This window comes from Grammomys surdaster, unplaced genomic scaffold, assembly GCF_004785775.1.
Source record: "Grammomys surdaster isolate TR1022 unplaced genomic scaffold, NIH_TR_1.0 125976, whole genome shotgun sequence".
Taxonomy (NCBI): domain Eukaryota; kingdom Metazoa; phylum Chordata; class Mammalia; order Rodentia; family Muridae; genus Grammomys; species Grammomys surdaster.
Window position 1 is genome coordinate 2309082 of NW_021620792.1, and position 22541 is coordinate 2331622.

Genomic DNA, 22541 nt, shown 5'->3' on the forward strand with positions numbered 1-22541 from the left:
ACACACACACACACACACACACACACACACACACACACACACACACAGCTTCCCATGCAGGTGGAAGGCCAGTGTGTCTACCATAGACCCATAGGCGAGACTTTAGGGTGTGTGGACAGACAAGCTCTGTCGTAAGTTTGCTCAGCCGTGGTTGAACTGTTCCAAGGAGAGACAAGCTACAGATGAGAATAAACATGGGGGCGTGGCTGGGTACCAAAACAAACCCCAGCTTACTAAAAATAATTATTGTGTGCACATACATGTAAGTATGTGTGTGTACGCCCGTGCCCACATGCTACAGTGTGTGTGTGGGGGTTAGAGGACAACTTTTGGGGGTCCACCTTTCCTACTCAGACTGTGAGGCTTGTAGAAAAGTGCCTTTACCTGTTGAGCTATCCTACACTTTCTTAGATTTTTGAGACACAGTCTCACTGTATACCTATGGCCGGTCTGGAACTTGCTATCCCCCTGGCTTCACCTCCTGTGTGCCAGGGTTACAGGCCTGTGGCACCAGGCCCAAGCCTTCCCTGCTATTCTGACTCGGTGCCAGCCACATGGAAACTCTCTGACTTTCCCTTGTTCTAGTCATCAGACCATCCGTATCCCAGAGTCCTGCCTCTTTCTAGAGGGGGAGCTTTGAGAGGCAGCTGGGCGGTGCTATGACACCCTCTTTCCGTACAGTTTCCTGTGGCTGTCCACATTCCCATCATGCCTGTGTGATGGAGTCTCTGTGAAAACAGAGTTTGGGGTGCTCCCAGAAAGCCTCTCGTGGGAAGGTTCCCGCAGGGGGACATCTGGAGAGGGCAGGAGGGCGTCCACTGTGCCCACGCAAATCTCCATCTGGACTCCTTGCAGTTCCTTTCTGATTAAGCTGCAGACACCTCTCCCTAGTTCTGTGAATCACTTGAGAAAATGACTGAGGAACCCTGATGTGTAGCTAGTGAGCCAGAAGCAAGGGGGTCCCCTGGTGCTTACAGCCGCCTGAGGTTCGGGGACTAAGCCTCTTGACCTGTGGGGTCTGGCGCTGTGTGCACATCTGTTGGGCAGAAGCTGCTAGAAACACACACACCTGAGTAACCACATGATGACCTCAGGGACTGAGGAGCATAGAGTGTGGCTGATCCAGGACCTAAGTGCAAACTACCTGGGGTCCTTCACAACCATCTCCTACCCACCTCTGCACTGACCTAATGTTGGTGGCTATTAAGGAAATCCTTTAGAAGGTACAAACAGAGGATCGATCTAGAGGCTAAGAACGCCCTCAGCCAGCACAGGAGGTCCACGGTAGGACTTGTCTTCTCCTTCATGGCATTTCCACCAATATATTTGAAAAGTGTCTTGATTTATGACATCCTTTGTTCCGTTTAGACAAACTCTCACGGCAGAGTTACCACCACGGGAACATGGGGTTTGGGGTAACCTCGATCTCTGTTCCCAGGCCACCACCACTCATATTTAGTTTCAGAGTAAATGGCCTCCTATCCCCACAGAGGTGAGTGGCAGTGGACAGCATCACACTGAACTGGATTGAGGACACCAGTCAGTGTGTGCACGGGAGCTTCGTGGCCCTCCCCTCACAGGATATACTCTGCATAGACTTTTCTCATGATTCACGAGAGAGCAGGCAGAAGTTCCTTACGCACGGAGGGACAGGATGCAGAGCCAAGCTACTCTGAGCTGTGTGGTGATAGGCACACCTGTAAGTCTGACACTCAGCCGCCTCCCCTGCAGATGACGGTAACAGAACCACAGCAAGGCAGGCGCTGGATCTGTGTACAGTCCTCTCTGTGCAGAGCCTGGCTGGCTTCGTTAGGGCAAAATTTTTACTGTGAGGCGGGGAAGATCCGGGACCATCTACAAAGTGATGGCACAGAGCTGGGGAATCCCGACTGCCATCCTCACAGCATTCTGCAGGGCGCCACACCCGAATGTGGACCTGGGACACAACTGCTAGGTGTCCCCATGTCTTCGTCCGAGGGGCCCTCTACTGCAGTGGAGCCAAGAGGGACACTCACCAGGTTCATGATGAAGTACAGCTCAATAGAGAGGTACACGATGAAGAAGACACAGGACCAGGGGTTCCGGGAGTAAGAGGGCATCATGACATCTGGAAAGCTGCATGGCGGAGGGTCAGCTTAGCCTCTAAGGATGCACCTTGTGAGAGACAGCTGCTCCCCTGCACTCGCAGACTGCCTCCTTCCCTGTGTGCACTGAGACTGGGGAGGGGTGTGGAGGGGAAGACGGACATCCCTGGGCCGTAGTGGGGACAGAGGTCAGTGGTGGGAGTGATCCCAGACTTACTTGGCTGTGGTCAAGAGAACGAACAGGTTGACGATGCTGTTCTCCAGGGTGTTGAAATACTGCAAGGGAAGGGCGAGGATGTGTTCCCAGGCCTGTCCAGTCACCTCCAGAGCGCCTCTCCCCCTTCCGCCTCGGAAACGCAAGGGGCATCAGGGCAGAGGTGGGAGCCTGCACTTTCTGAGCCTGCGCTGACAGAAGGAGCGGGCTACCAACTAAGGGAGTGAGGGAGTTTCCTGGGGTGTCACGTGTCCCTGTGAGGGGCTCCCTCCTCCACTCTCTGCCAGAATGCCTCAACATTCCAAACCTGATCCTGGAAGCTTTGCCCGTAAGAACAGCAAAGAGGGTGTCCCTTGGCTCTCAGGGAAAGTGGTGGCTCAGGTCTGAGGAATGAGGACTCTTGGGAACTGGAAACTAGGCAGGGTGCCCTTCCTAACACGGCCAGGTTCCTCCCGGCTACCCTGTCTGAAGGCCTCCCTATAGACAAGGGACCAAGAACTCATTACTTACCGGGTCAGAAGGGTTCGTGGAGAATAAGTAGAAACCTAGAATGAGGTAGAAAAACAGACCCAGAGTGGAGTTAGGGCAGAGCCAGGGGAAAGGCTCGGGGAGGGCACTAGGGTGTAGTGAGGACCTCAGGTCTCTGAAGAACACACGTGCTGGCTAACGGGGGTCATGCCGCTGCGTGCAAGCCTGCTGACACCTAGGAATGAGTGCTGGCTCTGTCAAGTCTATTCTTTCAAAAGGGCTGGAAATCTGTTTTTTTATATTATTATTATTATTAATTATTATTCTCTAAGTTTGAATTTTAAGCTGATGGTTTGAGGTTTTCAAATTAAACAAATCCCATCTGTGGGCTGGATCATAGAGGCAGGCTGCTGATGGATAGAGTGTCTCTGTGTTCCGAGGACATGGCAGTCCAAGTCACACAAAAGGCAAGCCAGGCCTTGAGCAGGGATGTTACTCCTTCCTCAGGAGACTGAGGCAAGACATTCAAGGGTTCTAAGCCAGCCGGGGATACACAGTGAGACTCAGCTGCCCCGGCTCCTCTACCATGTGGGGACTCAGCCCACGGGGTCTGGAGACTGACCGGCAGGATGCGGGACGCTCGCTCACCGAGGATGGCGAAGATGATCATGAAGAAGAGCAGCAGCAGGAGGATGTCCATGAAAGGTGGCAGCGACTGGAAGATCTGCCGCAGGTTGCTGGGGAGAGAGACGGCCAGCTGAGGGGGCGGCAGGGGTGGGAGGGCTGATCTGTGTCCTGAGGTGGGGGAACGAGCTGGTGGAGATGCGTCTGGTATACCTGACCTACTGACCCAGGAGGGCACCATGCTTAACTTAGTCCTAACGTACCTCCACACAGCAGGTGACAGGGACAACAACAGTTTGTGTGTGTGTGTGTGTGTGTGTGTGTGTGCGCACAGCCATCTCCACTGGGTGACAGTCCCTTAAGAAGGAAGGTATGGCTATATTACCTGGGAGGGACTAAGGTCACCTTCCACAGGAAGGAGGGGGCACACACACACACACATACACACATACACACACACACACACACACACACACACACACACACACGTACTAAGCCACCCAGTCCCAGGATAGTCGTGTCTAGCTTTGGGCACAAAGGATCAATTCCCTGCAGTTAGAAAGGTCCCTGGCCAAATAACCGGATGAAGTCTCCAAAGATGGGTTTAATTCTGGGTCGGGTCAGCTCTGGGTTCAGGGCTCTGGACTGGGTGGGAGGAGCCTGTAGGACAGGGCTGAGACGTCTGCCTGAAGCTACTCTTGTAGGGCTGGAGAAGTGACACACCCAGACTGGGGAGGGCCCTGGGTCAGAGTGGGTAGGGCTCCACTCCCCAGAAATGCCTTACCGCCGCACACCGCCACAATACCGACAGTCCACCAGGAAAATGCAGCGTAGTGCCCGGGTCACCCGCACGTGGGACGTCTGCCGCACCAGCACCACAATGGCCTCGATGAACTGCACCACGAGGACAGACGTCTGGGGGTGACAGGTCAGAACACACTTAGCTCCCTGACCCAGTCTCCAACGTACAGAGCAGACATGATGAACACAGCCCACAGGGACCAGGAGGGCTCCTTCCGTCTCTGCCTCTCTCGATAGCCAACAGTGAGCCCTGGGGTGGTCAGTACAGACGTGTGGTCTGAGATGAAGCTGGCGTGCAGGTCCTCTCGGCAGTGCAATACCACCCTGGGTGCCCACCAATGTTCTCCCGACAACCTCACGGCACCAGGAAGGCCTTCAGTTCTCGGCTCATTCCAGCTCTGCTCGTTTGGGGATGTGGAAGAAGGAGGCCAGGGCACTTGCCGGCACCTATAGGTGACCCTATAGGTTCCTGGCATATGCAAATCATCTCACTGGGCTACACTCCGGAGCATACACTGGGCCCAAGGGGATTTTAAATGGAGATGTAGACACAGATGTGACAGGGACCCAGGAGGAATCACGGCAGTGGAGTAGACAGATGGATCCATTACCTTGACCATGGTGCGTTTGTGCCGGACGAACGTGTGGAAGCCCAGCCACCGCAGTTTCATACAGAGCTCAAATACCACCACCATGAGGGCGAACAACTCCAGGGTGGCGTGGACCTGCAGCCACAGAGGTGAAAACCAGCTTCAAGGAGACTGTCCACGGAAAACAAGCTTCAAGGAGACCGTCCATGGCACCTCCCCTCTCCTGGAACTTCTCCTGGGACACACACACACACACACAGAGAGAGAGAGAGAGAGAGAGAGACAGAGATAGAGATAGAGAGAGAGAGAGAGAGAGAGAGAGAGAGAGAGAGAAAGAAAGACCTACCAAACCTCAAGATGCCAGACAAGGCTTGGAGACAGAGCTTTTCCCAGACAACTAAGAATAACCCTGACATTCAAGAGATAGAAATGCAGACCCGCATAGTATAAAGTTAGGAAGGAAGGAGTCTGAGGCTCTAACAGAAAAAAAAAAAAGTCTTGTTCTGGGGAGAACTGTGTAGTAGTTATTTTAAAAATCCACGAAAGGCACCCAGGAAACAAAGACAGGGATTAAAAAGAAAAAGAAAGTGAAAGATGCCAAATGTAACCGTCATCTGCTTCTAAGGCAGCTGTGGGGGCTAGGGCGATGGCTTGTGGGTAAAGAAACTGGCACTCCATCCCCTGAACCCATATACAGACACAAAAAGAGCCCTCTCCACACTTGTCTGACCCTGTATTTGTCCCATGGCATGAGTGCAGGTACACACATATGCACACACACATACACACGAGTGCATACACAGACACTCAAATGGACATATATACACACACACAGATACACTCATGCACACCCACAGACACACTACACAAATGCACTCACACAGACACTCACACTCACAGATACAGACACACAGACACTCACACACTCACACAGATACACTCAGACACACTACACAAATGCACTCACACAGACACAGATACAGACACACACACACACACACTCAGACACTCACACAGATACACTCAGACATACACTCAGCCAAATACACACACACACACATACACACACACACATAACTAATTTCTTTTTCAAAGAACTTATGAACAGCCAACTCTCTAACTCTTCCCCATAGGATGGAAAGACAGTGATCCCAGGAAGACCCACAGTGGGGCTTCACCCATACTGACGTGGACTATGGCTCTCCCAGGCCTGACCACAGGGTAGTCTGTTGAGACAGGCCTCTGAGTGAGCTTTGCAAGGCCCCAGCCTGTCCAGCCTGTTCACAGAGTCACTGGGAAACAGAAATGCACCCCCTCCAGCTGGGGGCAGGGAGCAGCTGCACCATCTCACTATGCTTCTAGAATGTTCTGCGTTAGGTCCCCTGAAATCACTAACAGGGTGCCGTGGCTCCCTTTCCCAGGGCACTCACGTAAGCGTGGAGCTTGAGCACAGGGACGGCAGGTGACTCGCACAGGGACAGCAGCAGCAGGAGCAGGGCCGTGAGCAACTCCATCATGTAGAAGAAGTGGTTGTGTACGAAGAGGTAGGCCGCCAGCGCCCTGGCATCCTTGGGGTGGGTGAAGAACTTGTCGTTGTTCTGGCCTTCCTGCAAAGATGGGAGAGCCTGAGTACCAGAGCACAGAGGTGCCTGGGGAGCTACGGTAGGGCAGAGAGCGGGGAAGGTCACAGAGGCTACGACAAGGCTAAGGCCAGAGACAGGTTAGCCACACCTCTGCCTGATGATGGCTCAGGAACTGCTGGCTTAAATCTGCCGAGCCAGGAGGTCTCGAAGAGCTCAGAGAAGTGTCTGCTCCTTACAGGGGATGATGAATTCTTAGGCTTGAAGTAAAGGGTCTATCCATAGGCCAAACTAGCAGTCTGGGCCAGGCTTTCCTCAGCCTTCTCTGTGGGCACCGGAAAGTTCCTTGCCTTCATCAACAATGGCGAGGAATGGAAGCCTAGAGTTTCCCAGAGTTCAAAGATGCCAGGAATCTGATGGCCGGTATACCAAACAGTGGCCACGGGATGTTAAGTGATAGACGGTGTCACTTGAGAGGAGCTCTGCCCAATGAGACTCCCACAGCACACAACCCTGCCCAGTAGAACCGCTGTTGCATTCTGTGTCTACTTAGCTCCTTGCTTATGTTTTTTTTTTCTTCTTCAACTTATGTTTTTTTGTTTGTTTGTTTTTTTAACGAGAGAGACTGAAGCACCCCAACTTCACCTTGGACAGACTCCAGGACACCCCTCAGTGCCCTGTGACGCACAGAACAGCCCCCCTCCCCCCAAGAAGAACAATGCACCGCAAATGTCACTGTACCGAGGCTGGCACCTCACTCACTCACACCTCGGTGGCTCAACGTCCCAGAGAAAAGGCTGCGACAGATTTCCACATCTGGGGATGCAGTGGGAAAGTAATCACACTGGGGGACCACCCTGCCTTCCCTACAGCCGGCTTCCCTTTCCCAGGAGGCCATGGCCACAGCTGACAGGAGATTCAGTTGATTCTCTAAAGCTGTGTGCTGCTAACCTCCTTGGTAACGGAAGACAAACCACAGGCCAGACAGAGGAAGCAGAGGCAGGTCGTGCCCAGGGGAGGCTGCAGAGCCCTGTGGTCTGAGCAGGGCGGCGTCTCCCACCACCTCATGGCAGCCTCAGGGGCACAGAAGGCCCCAAAGCTTCTACTTTAAGTTACTAAAAAAAAAAAAAAAAAAATCAATTCTTGTGCAAATTTTCCAACCAACGGCTAGGGAAGAAGGTGTGGCTAGATAAAGACAGCCCAAGAGGAGGCTCAGTTCCCAACTCCAGGATCCATAACCACCCAGGGGATGCGGGGTAGGGGGTGTTTGTCTCCACCAGCAAAGATGGGCTGAGCATCCACATCACAGGATCTAACTCAGCTCCCAAAGAGAGCTCTGGGCTTGTGTACAGACTGCCCACCTCAGGCCTCTGCTCTCTGGGGTTCAAGTCTCCAGGGCACCAGAACCTCGACATTCATGGTTCCTCAGGGCGAGCGAAACAGTTAATAGGCAAAGGTAAGAGCAGAGGAAGCCGCTGGCAGCAGCTGCCCTTGATGCAGCCAGAGCCTGCATCCCACATACACTGAGACTGGTCCATTCTCTGGGCCAGAATGGCTGTAGGAGGTGCACACTTGAAATCCCAGCAGTCCTGAGGCAGGGAGTGCTCTGTGAGATTGAGGCTAGCCAGGTCTACATAACAAGTTTTGGGGCAGCCAGGGCTACACAGCGAGACCTGGTTTCTTAAACAAAAGGGAAAAATTATGTTGCCTGAGACTATCTGAACTTATGTTAACAAACATGTAATAGTTTTAAAGAAAAGTACTGCTTTAAAAAAAAAAAATTCCCTAAACACTACCAGCCATGGTGGCACATGCCTTTGACCCCAAAACTCAGGAGGCAGAGGCAGGAGAATCCCTGTGAGTTCCAGACTACATAAAGTGACCCTTTCTCAAAAAAACAAAAACAAAAACCCCTCCCCCTAACAACAACCATGAACTATCAGGCCATACAGCAGCAACAAGGCACGTGAAGAGACCAGACTATGGAGTCACCCACTGCATGAATAGCCCTGTGCTACAGTGCAAGGCAGACAGAATGCTCCCTAAGGGCTGGGTCAGTGTGTGTGTAGTCCTGGAAGCCAGAAGGGACGGACTGAGGACTTGGGCAGACATAGCCACAAATGGGGCTCAGAGGAGGACCCTACGGCACAACCAGGTGAGCTCCCCACCCCATCCTCCACCCCCTACCCCCGTCCCCCACTTCTAGTCTGGAGCAGGGACAGCCATGCAGACCACAGCCATGCTTCTGAGCTTCTGACCTGAGCACGCCCCTCCCCCTCACTCTGGCATCCAGTGTCTACCCCCAGGCACTGACCTGGACACACTCACCTGGAGGTAGATTGCTGCCTCTTGATAATTCATCTCCCAGTTGTGTCCAGTGGGACTGGAGGGGGAACTGTCGGCCTCGGAGACCAGACTGGGAACCTGGGAGTTGTGGACACCGTGGCTGCCCCCATCTGTGTTAGAAGAAGGGGGGGGGGAGACTCAGAAGCTGAGGTGGTTTGGATAGGAACGGCCCCCATAGATTTCTGTGTTTGAATGCTTGGCTCAGGGAGCGGCACTAGGAGGAGGCATGGCTTTGTTGGAGGAAGTGTGTCACTGTGGGGGCGGGCTCTGAGGTCTCCTATGATCAAGTGACGCCCAATGTGGCACAGTCTCCGGCTGCCTGCAGATCAAGATGTAGACCTCCCAGCACCATGCCAGCATGCTTCCCGCCGTAATGATAGTGGACTAAGCCTCTGAAACTCTGAGCCAGCCCCAAGTAAATGTTGTCCTTTATGAGACTTGCCTTGGTCATGGTGTCTCTTCACAGTGATAAGACACTAAGACAGAGGCCAGGCTTAAGATACCACAGAACCGCTCAGCATGAGAGGGCCCGGTTTGTGGTCAGTCTGTCAGTGTGCCAACCTGTACTGCAAGCAACAAGCATCAGGGTGGTGGCTCAAAAATACTTTCTCTTAAATAGGAAAAAAAAAAAAAAAGGACCAGCAAGATGGCTCAGCAGATAAAGGTGCTTTTCACCAAGCCGGATGACCCGAGTTCACTCCCAGGGACTCCCATGGTGGGAGGAGGGGGTGTGTAGACATGCCAACCCCTTCAATAAACATGTAATTCTCTTAAAAAGAGAAAGAAGCACAGAAGACCAGAGGAAGTCGGGGAGGGAACGGCTAAACCTACACATGTCTATATATATTTTGAAAAAGAAACGCAGGAAGAAAAACAAGAAAGAATCTGGCTGTCTATGAGGGCTGAGGGCGGGCAGAAGGGAGGGCTCGCTGCATAGACTTTTGACTTTTGGAAGCTTATGGAGATCCAGCTGAGTCAAACATTTAACCAAAGTTAGTTCTCCCCACCCCCGGAGGACCATCTGTTGCCTTCCTGCTCCCACCCTCCCTCAGCTCTCCGAGAACCCCCGGCCTGCTTTGTTCTGACACAGTGCCCTCTCCCACCCTTGGCCACAGTGTTTGGCTTGGACAGAGGCAGCTCTGGCTCACAGGCAGCTGACCCGGGCTTGCCAGCAGAGCCGGAGACCATGGTGAGCACTGGATCCAGCCAACTGGAGCCGAGTTTGGCGCCTGTCCTGGGTCAGCTGGGAAAGAGGAGCTCTTTCTCTGCTCTGGCTGCCTCAGAAGGAAGGGTCAACGGGACCCTTTGATTTCCAAAGCTCGTTAGCCTGGCTCGTCACAATCCGTGGTCTCTCCTGATCCCCCTCGGTGAATCTGAACACGGGGCAGTGAGTCCCCACGCGGTTCATTTACTGAGAAGAAATTAACCTATGACAATCTGGTTCCCCACAACCCACAGCAAACGAGGTTTCAGTAGAAGAAACCTGATGTTTAGGTACTGTTATTCGCATGGCTGGCGGGAAGCAGCTGTGTGGTGCACACAGCCTTCACATGGCTGGCGGGAAGCAGCTGTGTGGTGCACACAGCCTTCGAATGGCTGGTGGGAAGCTGTGTGGTGCACACAGCCGCACAGGCTAGGACAGAAGAGACCAGGGCTACTGGGGTCCCCAGGTCCCGAGATCTCTCTAACCTGGAAATGCAGGCCAGGGTCACTGGGTACGGCCGTCCACAAGGCTCTCTCCAAGGATTTATAAAACCACACGGAAGGGATCGCTGACACTAAAACATACATGTTTTAAAGTGCACAGCTTGACAATTGTGTGTTTGGAGGTGTTGGGAGTGTAACCCAGGCCCTTGTGGGGACTCTGTCGCTGAGCTACATCCTCAGCCGAACCTCATGTTTAAAGTCTATGCACACTTGTGAAAACAGCAGCTAAATCAAGAAGTTACACAAATAGAGGCCTGGGCAGCACAGGCCTGGAGTTCCAGCTTTGTGAGAGGCAGGAGGACTGCGAATTCAAAGCCTGTCTGGATTAGAGAGTTCAAGTCCAGCCTAGACTTGAAATCTCCAACTCAGAATAAAATATAGGCCCCACCGAAGAAATGGCCCAGAGGATTAGGTAAAGGTTTTTGCTACCAGGCTTGCTGACCTGAGTTCAACTCCCAGGACCCACCATGGACGAAGCAGAGAACTGACTCCCACCTTGGCCTCTAACTTCCACATGTGCAGGATGGACAGATGGACATGGTAAATAAACACATATTAGGAGTTTAAAAGAAGCCAAGTCTGATGGCATATGAATCCCTTTAAGGTCAAGGCTAGCCTGGTCTATATAGCAAGGTCAGATCAACCAGGATAACAAGACTCTGTCATGGATGGGTGGATGGATGGATAGATGGATGGATAGATGGATGGATGGACAGATGGACACACAGGTATGTACGTACATACATACATATGTCAAAAGTAAAAGTGGGCCAGACATAGCAAGATGCTGTCTCAAGCATATAAGTTAAAAGCGAGTAGGTCAGAAGCACAGCTCAGCAGGAGAGCACAAGCTTAGTGGGCGCGAGGCCTGCGGTCAATCCTCAGCAACATAAAAACTAAACTAAAACAATGGAAAGAATAAAGCCAGGTGGTGGCAGCACACACCTTTAATCCCAGCACTCAGGAGCCAGAAGTAGGCAGATCTTTGAATTCAAGGCCAGCCTGGTCTACAGAGTGAGTGAGTTCCAGGAGAGCCTGGGCTATATAGAGAGACCCTGTCTTGAAAGACCAAAAATACATGAATATACAAATAAATCTAAATTAAGGGGTGAAAGAGCCATGGCTTCTTCTGCCTCCCGTCTGGCCACGGGGCATCCATCACTCAGCCGCCACCCTGCCTGACGGCCCTGCACGGCTTACAACCTTCTGTGAGAGGACGGGCTGTCCAGTCTGCGCATCTGCCTTCTCCTCACAATCTACGCAATCTGAAATGCATCTGTGCCATGTGGCGTGTCAGTCAGTCCTGGGTTACTGAGGATACTCCACCCTGTAACTGTGTCCTGAAGTATCCAGTGTCCACCCCGACGTCCACTGATACTGACTCCGTGCAGCCGCTGAGGGCCAGGCTGTGGAGCAAGCTCATTCCTTAGGCGTAAATGAACACCTAGAGGTCAGGTGACCTGTCACCAGTGTAACCTCCGAAGCACAAACTAGGCCAGGCATGGCCCGATGCAATCCCAGTGCTTTGGGGACTGGGGCAGGAAGATCCTAACAAGCTTAGATTACAGGGAGACCCTGCCTCCCAAAAGAAGAAGAAAAACCCACCAAACAAATTCCCAGTAATAATCATTCTCCACTCCGACCAGCTGCCTGAGCCATCCCGAGCTTCCTAAAAACCAACAAAACCAAAACAGAACACAAACTAACAAACCAACCAATAAAAGCAGGCAGGCAGACGCAAGCGGCCTGGGAAGCACGAGCAGCTCTCGGACCGTGCCTGAGGTCGAGGCCCTTCAACAACACGGCCTAGCTGCTCAGCTCCAGAGAATAATAACACTGTTAGCACATAGTAGCCTCTCCCTTTGCCTGATGAGCCACAGCCCACTAGTCAGTCCAGCTTGCACTAAACCGGACAAACACCTACAGGGCCTGGCTTGTGCACCAAGCACTTCACTGATACAGAGTGGCTTCTTCCTCACGAGGGAGAGAATGCCTTCTGCACTTCCGCAGCTGGCGTGGAGTCCACATGTGAGCAACTTTGTCTGGACTCAGAAGATGGATGATGGGGCTCTTGGGGTGTGTGCCCGGGGAGCGCGGGCTGGCGGAGCAGCACGGGCCCTCTGTGAGGAGGAAGAATGGGAGTGTACTGTCCTTGGTCTGTAACTGCACAGGTCACAGCTGAATCAACACAGGCCGAGGGGGCCTCAGGAAGTTGACAGGCCCCACCCCTAGGATCAAAATGATTCCACAGATTCCTGTTTCAAACCCTCCCTTGTCTGGCCGCTGACAACAAGCACCAAATACGGTGTAAAATAGGCACATGTGTCAGTTTAATTGTCTTCTTGTAGTGGGTTTTTTTTTTTTTAACGGTTTTTCCAGACAAGGTCTTGGGGCAGGATAGCATTAAAAGGACAAGTCCACGGAAGTGCCTTGGCTGTCCTTGAACTCGCTCCTTAGGCCAGCTGTTAATTGGCTTCTTAATCTTCTCACAGGCTCTTCTGATCTGACACAGCTGGAGCCATCTCTCCTCTGGGCCAACCCAGGCACACTTCTATACCAGACAAATCTAGTGTGTGTGTGTGTGTGTGTGTAGGTGTGTATGTATGTGTATGTATTTATGTGTATATGTGTTTGTGTGTGTATGTGTGTATATGTGTGTAGGTGTGTATGTATGTGTGTTTGTATTTATATGCATGTATGTGTATGTGTGTATGTGCATGTTAACTTCTCAGTTCCCACATAACCAACCACCTTAAGAAAACCACAGTAGGGCAGGGAGACAGCTGGGCTCAGAGGGTGCTTGCAGCATAAACATAAAGACCCCCAGAGCTGTACATGGTGGGGCTGTGATACCAGCACTGAGACAGGGGAGTCAGGTGGGCCTGGGGCTCACTAGCCAGCCAGTCTAGCTGGAAATGTGAGCTTCGGGTTCAGTGAGAGATTCAACGTCTCAAACAGAACATTGGAATAAAACCTCTGTCCTCCATACACGTATGCATAGGCATGTGTACCCACCCCCACATGCACAGCACAACACACACACACACACATACACCTAAGCCAGCTAGTATTAGTCTTCTGCTTCTGAAATAAACATATGCACACTTCTGTCTCCCTGGGAAACCATAAGCATTTGCCCTTAGCACATACTCCAATTTAAAAGGCCCTCCTTCGTATCTTCTCATCCCTTTCACCCCTTCTCCATCACTACCCTGGCCCCTCATTATTCTGGAACTTTCTGCTTAAGGGACCTTTAAGCAGTCAGCTTTCTCAGGTCCTTCAGCTTTCCACCGCAGCGCCGTCTCAGGAGAGACTGCCCTTGGCTCCTCTGTGAACTCCCATGACCATCTGTCTCTGACCTCTGGACCCTACAGGGTCTGGGAATGCTCAGATCGTGGCATGTTGGCCTGTTTCTCTGGCCAAATGTCAGCTTCATAGGGACGTGGCCTCTGTCATAGTCTCTGTGGTGTCCCCGAAGCACAGAATGTGTGTGTGTGTGTGTGTGTGTGCGCGCACGCGCATGTCAGTCCACTGTATAAAGAGTCAACAAATCTATCAGGACTATGTGAAATAGAGGATCTTGCCTGAAGATCACACACTCCCGTGGGGCACGGAACAACAGGTGGCCAGAAGCAGCGGGCACAGAGCCAGGCGCAGGACCTGGCAGCATTTACCCAGAGTGCACCAGGCAGCACCCAGGGGTGTTAATGAGTATGCCACGGTCCCTCTGTGTGCAGAGGGATGGATCTATACAAAGGTGAGCCAGGAGAGACCTTTCAGAAAGCACAGAAAGGAAAAACATGGTTCCAATGTGCGGGTCGAGGAGCTGAGCTCCCCCTCCCACTCCTGTGCGGCCAAGCATTTAAACCCTTCGCTGTGGAGAACGCAACGCAGAGCTTGGCAAGGCCTGCGACTTGTTAGTGGCTCTCACGCGGGGACAGACCTGAAAGGCTCTGGGTAACCTGGGTCACTGAAGGGCTTTTCAAGGAAGCCACAGGTGATTCTGCAAAGCCTCCTTCAGCCATGCAGGTGGCTGGCTAGGAGATTTAGGGATTACAGAAAGGTCATAAGTGGTGGGCAGGGAGCCACTGGCCCTCCCAGCTTTTTCATGTGGAGGTTTTGGTGGCTTCAGGTCCAAAAGCTCTGGCAGCCTAAGCTGCGACCCCCTGCCTGAGCCTGCTTGTCTGCCTGGCTCTAAGGCTGGAGTCGCTCCAGTTCCTAAGGGCCTATTGTCCCTTGTGTGAGCTGTGCTCAGGGGCCTGGCAGTGTTCCACAGGAAAGGGACAATTAAGAACCCCACGGGAGGACAGAAGAGAAGGGATGTGTCAAAGCTCAGAGGGTGGACCGTGTGGCCGGCAAATTCAGGTGGGGGACTGATCCCAGGGTCTGTCTCCGATGAGCAAAGGCCTGTTTGGAAGTAAATGGAGAGCATCCTGTGACTCTTCTGTGTGTCACCACAGTGCATGATCTATCCCCTGATCCCAATGAGGCTGGACTTCCTGAATCTGCTGCAGAATCCCTGGCTACACAGTCCCAGCCCCAGTGACCACTGGCACCCACCTACCCTGGTGACAGGACCTGCCCAGCCTCCTCCTGAAGAGCCTCCCGTGAGAAATAGGTGACTGGTCTGCAGGTAAAAGAGCTGGGCTCACACAACATCACCTGGGTGTAGCCTCTTCATCATAGACTGCTGTAAGAGGCCCTCTCCAACCCAGACTGTTAAAGACCCCATCAGCCCCTGGGACTTTGGCATGTCCTAAAGAACGTTCCAGGTGACCTGCCCGACCAGGAGGCAAGGCATACCACAAGAGCCGCGATGGAGAGGCCAGGATGACATCATCAGGGAATGGTCCTGGGGCTAGCCTTCCCCAGCCTGCTCAGGACAGCAGCTGCCTTTGGCCTCTGAATTTCCACATCTGGAAGGCAACTAGAAATTCCCAAGGATGCAGGGGCCAGCCTGCGTGGGCAGTGGAAGGAGAGATCTCCTGTCTCTGGCAGCCATAGTTTGGAACAAACCGAAGAAGGTGGCTGGGTAGATGAGTGCCCCCACTCATCTAGCCACCAGGAAGTTGACACCCTGAGCCTCGGGGAAAGTTCCCTAGAGGTACACAGTATGTTCAGCACTACCAGTGCCCTGGGCAGGACTCTTTTGAAAATCAGGCTGAGCAGGACAGACATGAAGACCCAGACCACTATAGGTCTGTGTGGTCCCCACCCCGAAACGCCATCCCTAAGCCCTGGCCATGGGCCCAGAGACATGAACCCAACGTTATTGGAGAAGAGAGAGAGAGGGAATTGGAAAGCAATAGGCCAGAAAAAAAACACCCAGACTTGGGCAGAACACGGACCGCCTCCAACACTGAGACTCAGACAGCCCAGGATGACCTGTGTGCACAGATGGCCGTGCCGACTCTACGCTGATGTAACGGGCCCAGGCGCTCCCTGCAAACAGCTGGCTGCTTCGCGTGCAGCCTCTGAAATGGCCCTGCGGGGAATCCGAGGATTCCGCTCGCTGGAGCACAGCAAGAAGCAGCATCCTGGTGTTGTGGATAAACAGAAATGGCTTCCATATGCCAGCCATAAAGCAGGGGAAGAGAGGCGAGGGAGGGAGGAAGATGAGAGGGAGCGGGTGGGCTCTGCCTCCACACATCCATCGGGCAGGCCAGCCCTGGTTGGCCTTGAGGCCTGGAGAGGTAGCTTTGGATAAAAAGCCTGAGAGCTGTCTGGATAGGAGCTCTGAGCCAAAAGGCAGCAATGAGTGACTTGGCCCGACCCGAGAGACTAGTACTGGAAGTCCACAACGCTCTCCTTTCCAAACTGTCTTTGGCCTCACACACTCTTAAAAAACATACCAGGCATGCGTGTCCCTCTTTGGTCACAAAAGACTCATGCCACATGCTAATCCTCTTCCGTGGAGCCTCAGTTTCTCCACCGTGCACTGGGACCCGTGCCAGCTGTGCTCTGGGAACAGTAGAAATAAATGCAAACACCCAGAAAGCACTCGGAGCCCTCTGGAAACCAGAGCCCACCAGAATGACAATGAGCAGCCACGCTACTGCTTGCCAGTTGTCACTGAGAGTCCCACTCCATGGGCAAAGCTGGGGGTTGGGGGGGGGGAATAAGGCAGAACATCGTGGCTGGAGTGGTTCTCGGGGCCATGGCGCTGCGCTGCTCCCGGGCGGATGGCACTTCAAGGACTTCCAGATAGGAAGCGGACAGAATGCAGAGAAGCCAGGAGGCACACTGCCCTCTGGCAAACCTCTGCTTTCTGGTCATTGGCTGTGAGATGGGGTGGAGAGCGGACCCCAGTATCAGCTTGTCTACTGTAGGCATACCCAGGCACACAGGCTGGCCTCTGGGGCCCAGGGCTTTCCCTAGCTCAATGGCTGGCACTAACCCGATGCTGGTCCTGCCAAAAAGCTTACTTGGGCCCAAGGAGGAACAGAAGGCTCTGTAGGACAACTGCACAGGTCAAGCTCTGTTATAGAAGGAATTCTGGCTCGGAAGCGGTCAAGATAAAGCAGTGTGCCACCTCTAGCTGGTCTTCAACCACCTGAGTGGGATTGAACGGCCAAAGCCAAAGGATTCATCTGAGCCGCCTGCCCTCCTAGGACTTTGCAGGCAAAGGGCCAGAAGGTTGAAAGCAATAAACTTAAGAAGGAGGGATTAGGACAGAAACAGCTGGCCTCAGGGAGTCTGGAAGGAGTGGGGAACGGGGTGCGGGCAGGCAGGGGACACAGGTAAAAGGAGACTGACATTGCAGGTGGTGCTGACTGCAGTACACCGCCACCGCTCCCACCCCAAACCACACAAGAGAAGGCACTAGCCATGTCTTATAACCCTAGCACTCAGACTGCAGATAAGCAGCAAGCTCTAGAACAGGGGAGGGGGAGTAGCGAGTGGGAAGCCCAGGATGAAGCATAAACAGGCATCGGGCAAGGTGTATTTGGAAAGCCACAGAGAGTTCCAAAATCCAGAAGCTTAAAGAGTCACAGAGAAGAGGTGAGGCTGAGGCAGGGGACTGACAACAGTGAAGCTAGCCACTCACACTGGAGCCCTTTGGGGCTGTGCCTTGACCCGCCTCAGGAGCTGGACTCTGCTGCTTTCCCGCCATTCACAGGATAGGGGCGCTGTTGTGCAGAAAGGAGACTTTCTCACGGTCAGAGCCAGAGCCTGAATTCTCATCCTTCCTCTGCTGCTTCTGACAGCCCAAGGTTGTGGGATGGAAGGCTGGTGCACAGGCCAAACGACAGATATGGACTCGGGCCACTGGCTTCCAAGGAAGGCTCTGGCCACTCAGCAGTGAGCTACCTGAGGACACACAGTCACTCAATCTGTCTTATTCAAGCCTATCTATGCTCTATGCTCACTCTACCCGAGTCAAGCTACAAGGTGCATTTCTGCCATGCACACCTGTACCAGAGGCCAACCATAGTCACAATGTCCCCCATCGTCCCCCTGCCCTGCCCCCTACACTATTCTGGGCATAAAGCTGTCTTTATCCCTGTCATTCCTGGTGGTTTGTTAATCCATACATGACACCACCTTCTTCAGGCCATGAATTTTGAGGCCCAGCTTGGACCTGTTAACACCTGCTCTCCAGTCGTGGGGTGTGCCCCAAAGTGGGTCCCTATGTCCACCACTACCCTTCGTTATCCTAGCACTGACTAAGCACTCACCCTCCAAAGTGCTCAGCATATCACAAATATTGCAAACATGTAAGGAAGGGCTCAAGACACACATGTACACACATGCACACATGCACACTAATCCATCCGCCACTTCTTATAGGAGACGTCAGCATCTATACAGACACCTGATCCATTATTTCTTGGGAGCACCTGGAATACACAGCTCAGGAAACAGGACAGGAGTGCAGAAGAACCAGGGGCTCTTTGGGCCCCTTTAGGAGGCCAGCAGACAGCCCATCCTCAGAGGGTGGACTGGCTCAAACTCAGCCAGTCCAGGGCTGCAGCTGTGCCCTGCCAGAATCCACATAGTCCCTACCCAGTGGCTACTAGGGTCATTCGAAAGGAAGGCTGCCTGGATCCAGCTCTGTGAACGCTGTACCAGCGGCATCTGGGACTGCTGCAAGCCACTCTGTTCAGAAAAGCAGCAGTCAGGGGCAAAGCAACCTCCGGGGAACAGGCATCTCCAGAAAGGGACATTAGGAGGGAGTCTATGTCCTAGAAGACCTGGATGTTGGGGCACAATGGACACCCCAGAGAGCTGAAACCCTGGGTGGTCAGTTGGCCAGGCCTTAGCTGGGTACTGTTTCCTTTTGCCTCTGTCTCCCTTTCTGTCTAGTAGGCCATCAGCCTGAAAGAGACATTAGGAAGGAACACTCTGGGGGCCTGGAAGGGCACTCCTGACTGTCCAGGGCATGGGGATGAAGGGAATGATTGAGGAATCAAGGAAGTTAACTATCCTCAGATGCTCGGCCGGGATAACAGGAGTCAGAAGAGCAGTTCCCGTTCCTAAGAGGAAGACAGAATTTAGAATGAGGAAGAGCTGGGCTCAGAGAGGGAGCTTCCCCTCTGACTCAGGACTTATGAGGGCAACACCTGCAATGTGGCTACATTGTTGATGACCACTGCTACTTTGTCGATGACGAAGCCTTGACACTTTGTTACTAAGCTTCTGAAGCCCGGCCTTCCCTCGGGATTACACAGAGAATCTCCTGTTTAATCCATTTAATCTCCACAGTCACTCTCACTTAGCTGTTCATGAGATCATCTCGCAGAGGAAGAATTGAAGCTCAGCCCCCCCCCCAAAAAAAAAGCTTACAGCTTTGTTCCAAGTATGTTCTGCTGGTACATCAACTTCTTTCTTGTGCTGAACAAGAAGCCTGGACAACTGAAGAAACGTTAAAATCCCTGACCACAGTGGCCACTACCACCACCACCCTGCCCCTCCATCACAGATTCCTACAGCCTAAGAATTCTCCCAAGCCAGTGCCAACTCCAGGCTCTGCCGCCCCTCCACATTCTGGGACACTGCCCAGTCTCTAGATAGGATTGAGGGGAGGAAACCCACTATGTAACAGACTGAAATGACCAACTGGCCTAGGGGCCAAGTGGCTTCCATACTACTAAAATCGAGTTTTGGTGAGGCTCCAGATCCGCTTCGGGGTCTGCATGACGACCGTGATCGCAAATGATGAGGCAGGCCAGCCAAGTGTGAACAGCCGAGCTCGTGAGAAGAGGGGACCCTCGAGAGCCACAGAGAGGAGATAGAAATGTTTGCTGTCGACCACCCACAAGTGCGAGCCGATGCAGCCGGTGGCCTGGAGCTGCTCCAGGCCATTAGCTAGGGCCGAGTTCAGTTGTCACCCAGCTGATTTTTCCACAAGAGCTAAGCGAATAAGAAAGCGAAAAAATGTGTAGCATTCCACTGAAGAAAGAGAGCTTTAAGCAATGGCAGGCGGTCTCCAAGCAGCAGGGTTGGTGAGCTCAGATACGAGGGAAGACGAGCGGAGGGTGGGGGTGGGACCAAGCAGTATAGGCTGATGATGTAACTACAATCCATACAGGCTGGAGGCTGAGGGAGGCCTCCATGTTCCAAATGCAGGCTGCTCTAGGAAGGTAGGCCTCACCCAGGCTATTCTGGGGTGGTCACATGGACGTGAGGGAGTCTCTTCCTTACCCCAGAGGACTCCAGGAGCTGGTGAAGCTGTGATTCCATCTCAAACATTAAGTGCACAGGGAAGGTGTACAAGGCCTGGCCTTGTCTTTATAAAGCCTGTAGTACCAGGAAGAGGCAGAGCCGTGTGACCAACAGCTCAGGGACAGCAGCCACCTACCCAGCCGGGCACTCTACCTTCTGACCCCATGCCAGTCAGCCAGCTCCAACTGGTGTCACCAACTGGAATCTATTGATAAAGCCAGCCCGAGCTGGGTGTGTGAGGAGGGGGCAATCATGTTTTGATTCTCTGTCAGTCTGGCAAAATTCCATTTTCTCATGACTGTTAGGAACCCATCACTCTGTAGAGTGAACCCAGGTTTAGATAACAACGAATGGGGATCTCCGGGAGCTGGGTTGTGTGAGTGGTCACCGTGCGAAGGGGTGGGGCCCAGTGTGGACGGGATCTGGGATCAGCTCCAGGCCAGTGAGGCAAGGCTGGGAAGAAAACGAACCAGGCCTCCAGGACAGGAAGAACGCTGGAGACAGACACCTCAGACGGGGACAATGACGGTGGTTACAGGGAGCGGGTGTGGAGCTGCAGACCTGTCGGCTTAGTAAGTAGAGAGTGAGACAGGACAGCTAGACATGGAGACATGGCCACTGAAGAGCGTTCTAGGCCAGCCTGGGCTATGTTGAGAGACCCTGCCTCAAAACAAACAAGAAAGCAAAAAAGAAGCTGCCCCGAGTGTGAAGCCAAAATAGGTGGATGTCTCTGAGTTTGAGGTCAGCCTGGTCTACAAATCCCAGGCCACTCAGAGGCTATATCGTGAGACTGTCTCAAAAAAACAAACAACAGAAAACAACGGGACCACTAAGATGGCTCAAGGTCGCGCCTGACAGGCTGAGCTCCATCTCCATAACCCACAGGTGGAGGGAGAGAGGTGACTCCCACGAGTCGTCCTCTGGTCCCCTCCTGTGAGCCCTAGCACAGGCACACACATGCACACACACACAAATACACAATAAAAATCAATCAATGAGGCCGGGCGGTGGTGGAGCACACCTTCAATCCCAGCACTTGGGGACAGAGGCAGGCAGATTTCTGAGTTTGAGGCCAGCCTGGTCTACAGAGTGAGTTCCAGGACAGCCAGGACTACACAGAGAAACCCTGTCTCGAAAAAAGAAAAAAAAAAAAAAAGTGGTTTATTTGGGGCTGGAGAGATGGCTCAGCGGTTAAGAGCACTGACTGCTCTTCCAGAGGTCCTGAGTTCAATTCCCAGCAACCACATGGTGGCTCACAACCATCCGTAATGAGATTGGATGCCCTATTCTGGTGTGTCCGAAGATAGCGACAGTGTACTCATAAATAAAATAAATAAATAAATCTTTTTAAAAAATCAATCAATGAATGCAATTTTAAAAATGGGCTGGACAGATGGTTCAGCGCTCCCAAGCACTCAGGAGGTGGAGGCAGGAGGATCAGAAATTCAAGATCCATTCTTGGCTACACAGGGGGTTTGAGGCAAGCCTGAGCTACCCATCATCCTGTCTCCAAAAAGAAAAAAGTGTACTGTTTATTGTTCACTGAGGTCTAATGTAGCTCTGTGTGGTCTATCCCCTGTGAAAGAATACTGACAGGACGCACCCCCACCCCATCTAACTCAAGTGGGCACATGGCTGGGAACTTGGTTTCAGGTTTCCTGGGCTGTCAAACAACGTTGAGCCCCTCGCTGCCAGGCAGCCTGAGGCTTGAACTAGTCAGCAGGCTGTCCCCCTAGATGGCTTCTTCTCCAGCTTGAGAGAGTCACCCAGAATTCAGGCCATCTTCTCCTCCCATCTGACCTGCCAACATCAACTTTTTTTCCTTCTCTTTTGTTCGTTCTGAGATAAGGTCTCAATGCTGTAGCCCAGGCTGGCCTTGACCTCTATTAATGGAATGTTCTAGAACTTGAGCAGGCACTTGGCCTAAAGCAGCCAGAACAAGGCCCTGGGGTCATCACCAGTTCCTTCTCTGTCACTTAGCCAAGGTGGCTCATAAGCATTTTCAGAAGGGAAAGGCCCTGGGGCTTGATGCTTGCCCGGGGTAGAGGTCATCTTCCCACACTGTGGTAAGAATTCTGGAATTTCTATTTCTTAAAAAAAAAAAAAAAAAAAACAGAAATATTATAAGAATATGTTTCTGTTTTAATCCTAGGTGTAAGGATGTGGGGCTGCTTCAGACTGACTTCAGCTGACTATGATTTGCCTCGTGCTCTAGCAGAGGCATGGTTTTGCCAGCTGCAGATAGTTTTTGCAATTGCGTGACATTTGGGAATCTGGGAACTTTCGGAGGGTATGTAAATGCTAGGGCCCCCAATAGGCTGGGCAGGTTGTTGGTTGTTCAAGGGGGTTGGTTGCAGTTTGTTAGTAGCTATGCTCAAAGAAGAAACAAGAAGAAAAAAATTAGATCACGGATATCTCTCTCTCTCTCTCTCTCTCTCTCTCTCTCTCTCTCTCTCTCTCT

General features: G+C 52.6%; 1 protein-coding gene across 1 annotated transcript in view; it reads right to left on the bottom strand.

Moving 5' to 3' along the window:
* Positions 1-22541, bottom strand: part of Tpcn1 (two pore segment channel 1) — a 52712-nt gene that overhangs the window by 15822 nt on the left and 14349 nt on the right. The window contains exons 3-10 of the mRNA XM_028753929.1: positions 8690-8817; positions 6212-6388; positions 4803-4916; positions 4175-4305; positions 3415-3503; positions 2809-2843; positions 2302-2360; positions 2016-2115 (exon numbers count right to left, since the gene is read on the bottom strand). Of these exons, the coding sequence (XP_028609762.1) occupies positions 2016-2115; positions 2302-2360; positions 2809-2843; positions 3415-3503; positions 4175-4305; positions 4803-4916; positions 6212-6388; positions 8690-8817 (833 nt within the window). The remainder of the gene's footprint in view (positions 1-2015; positions 2116-2301; positions 2361-2808; positions 2844-3414; positions 3504-4174; positions 4306-4802; positions 4917-6211; positions 6389-8689; positions 8818-22541) is intronic.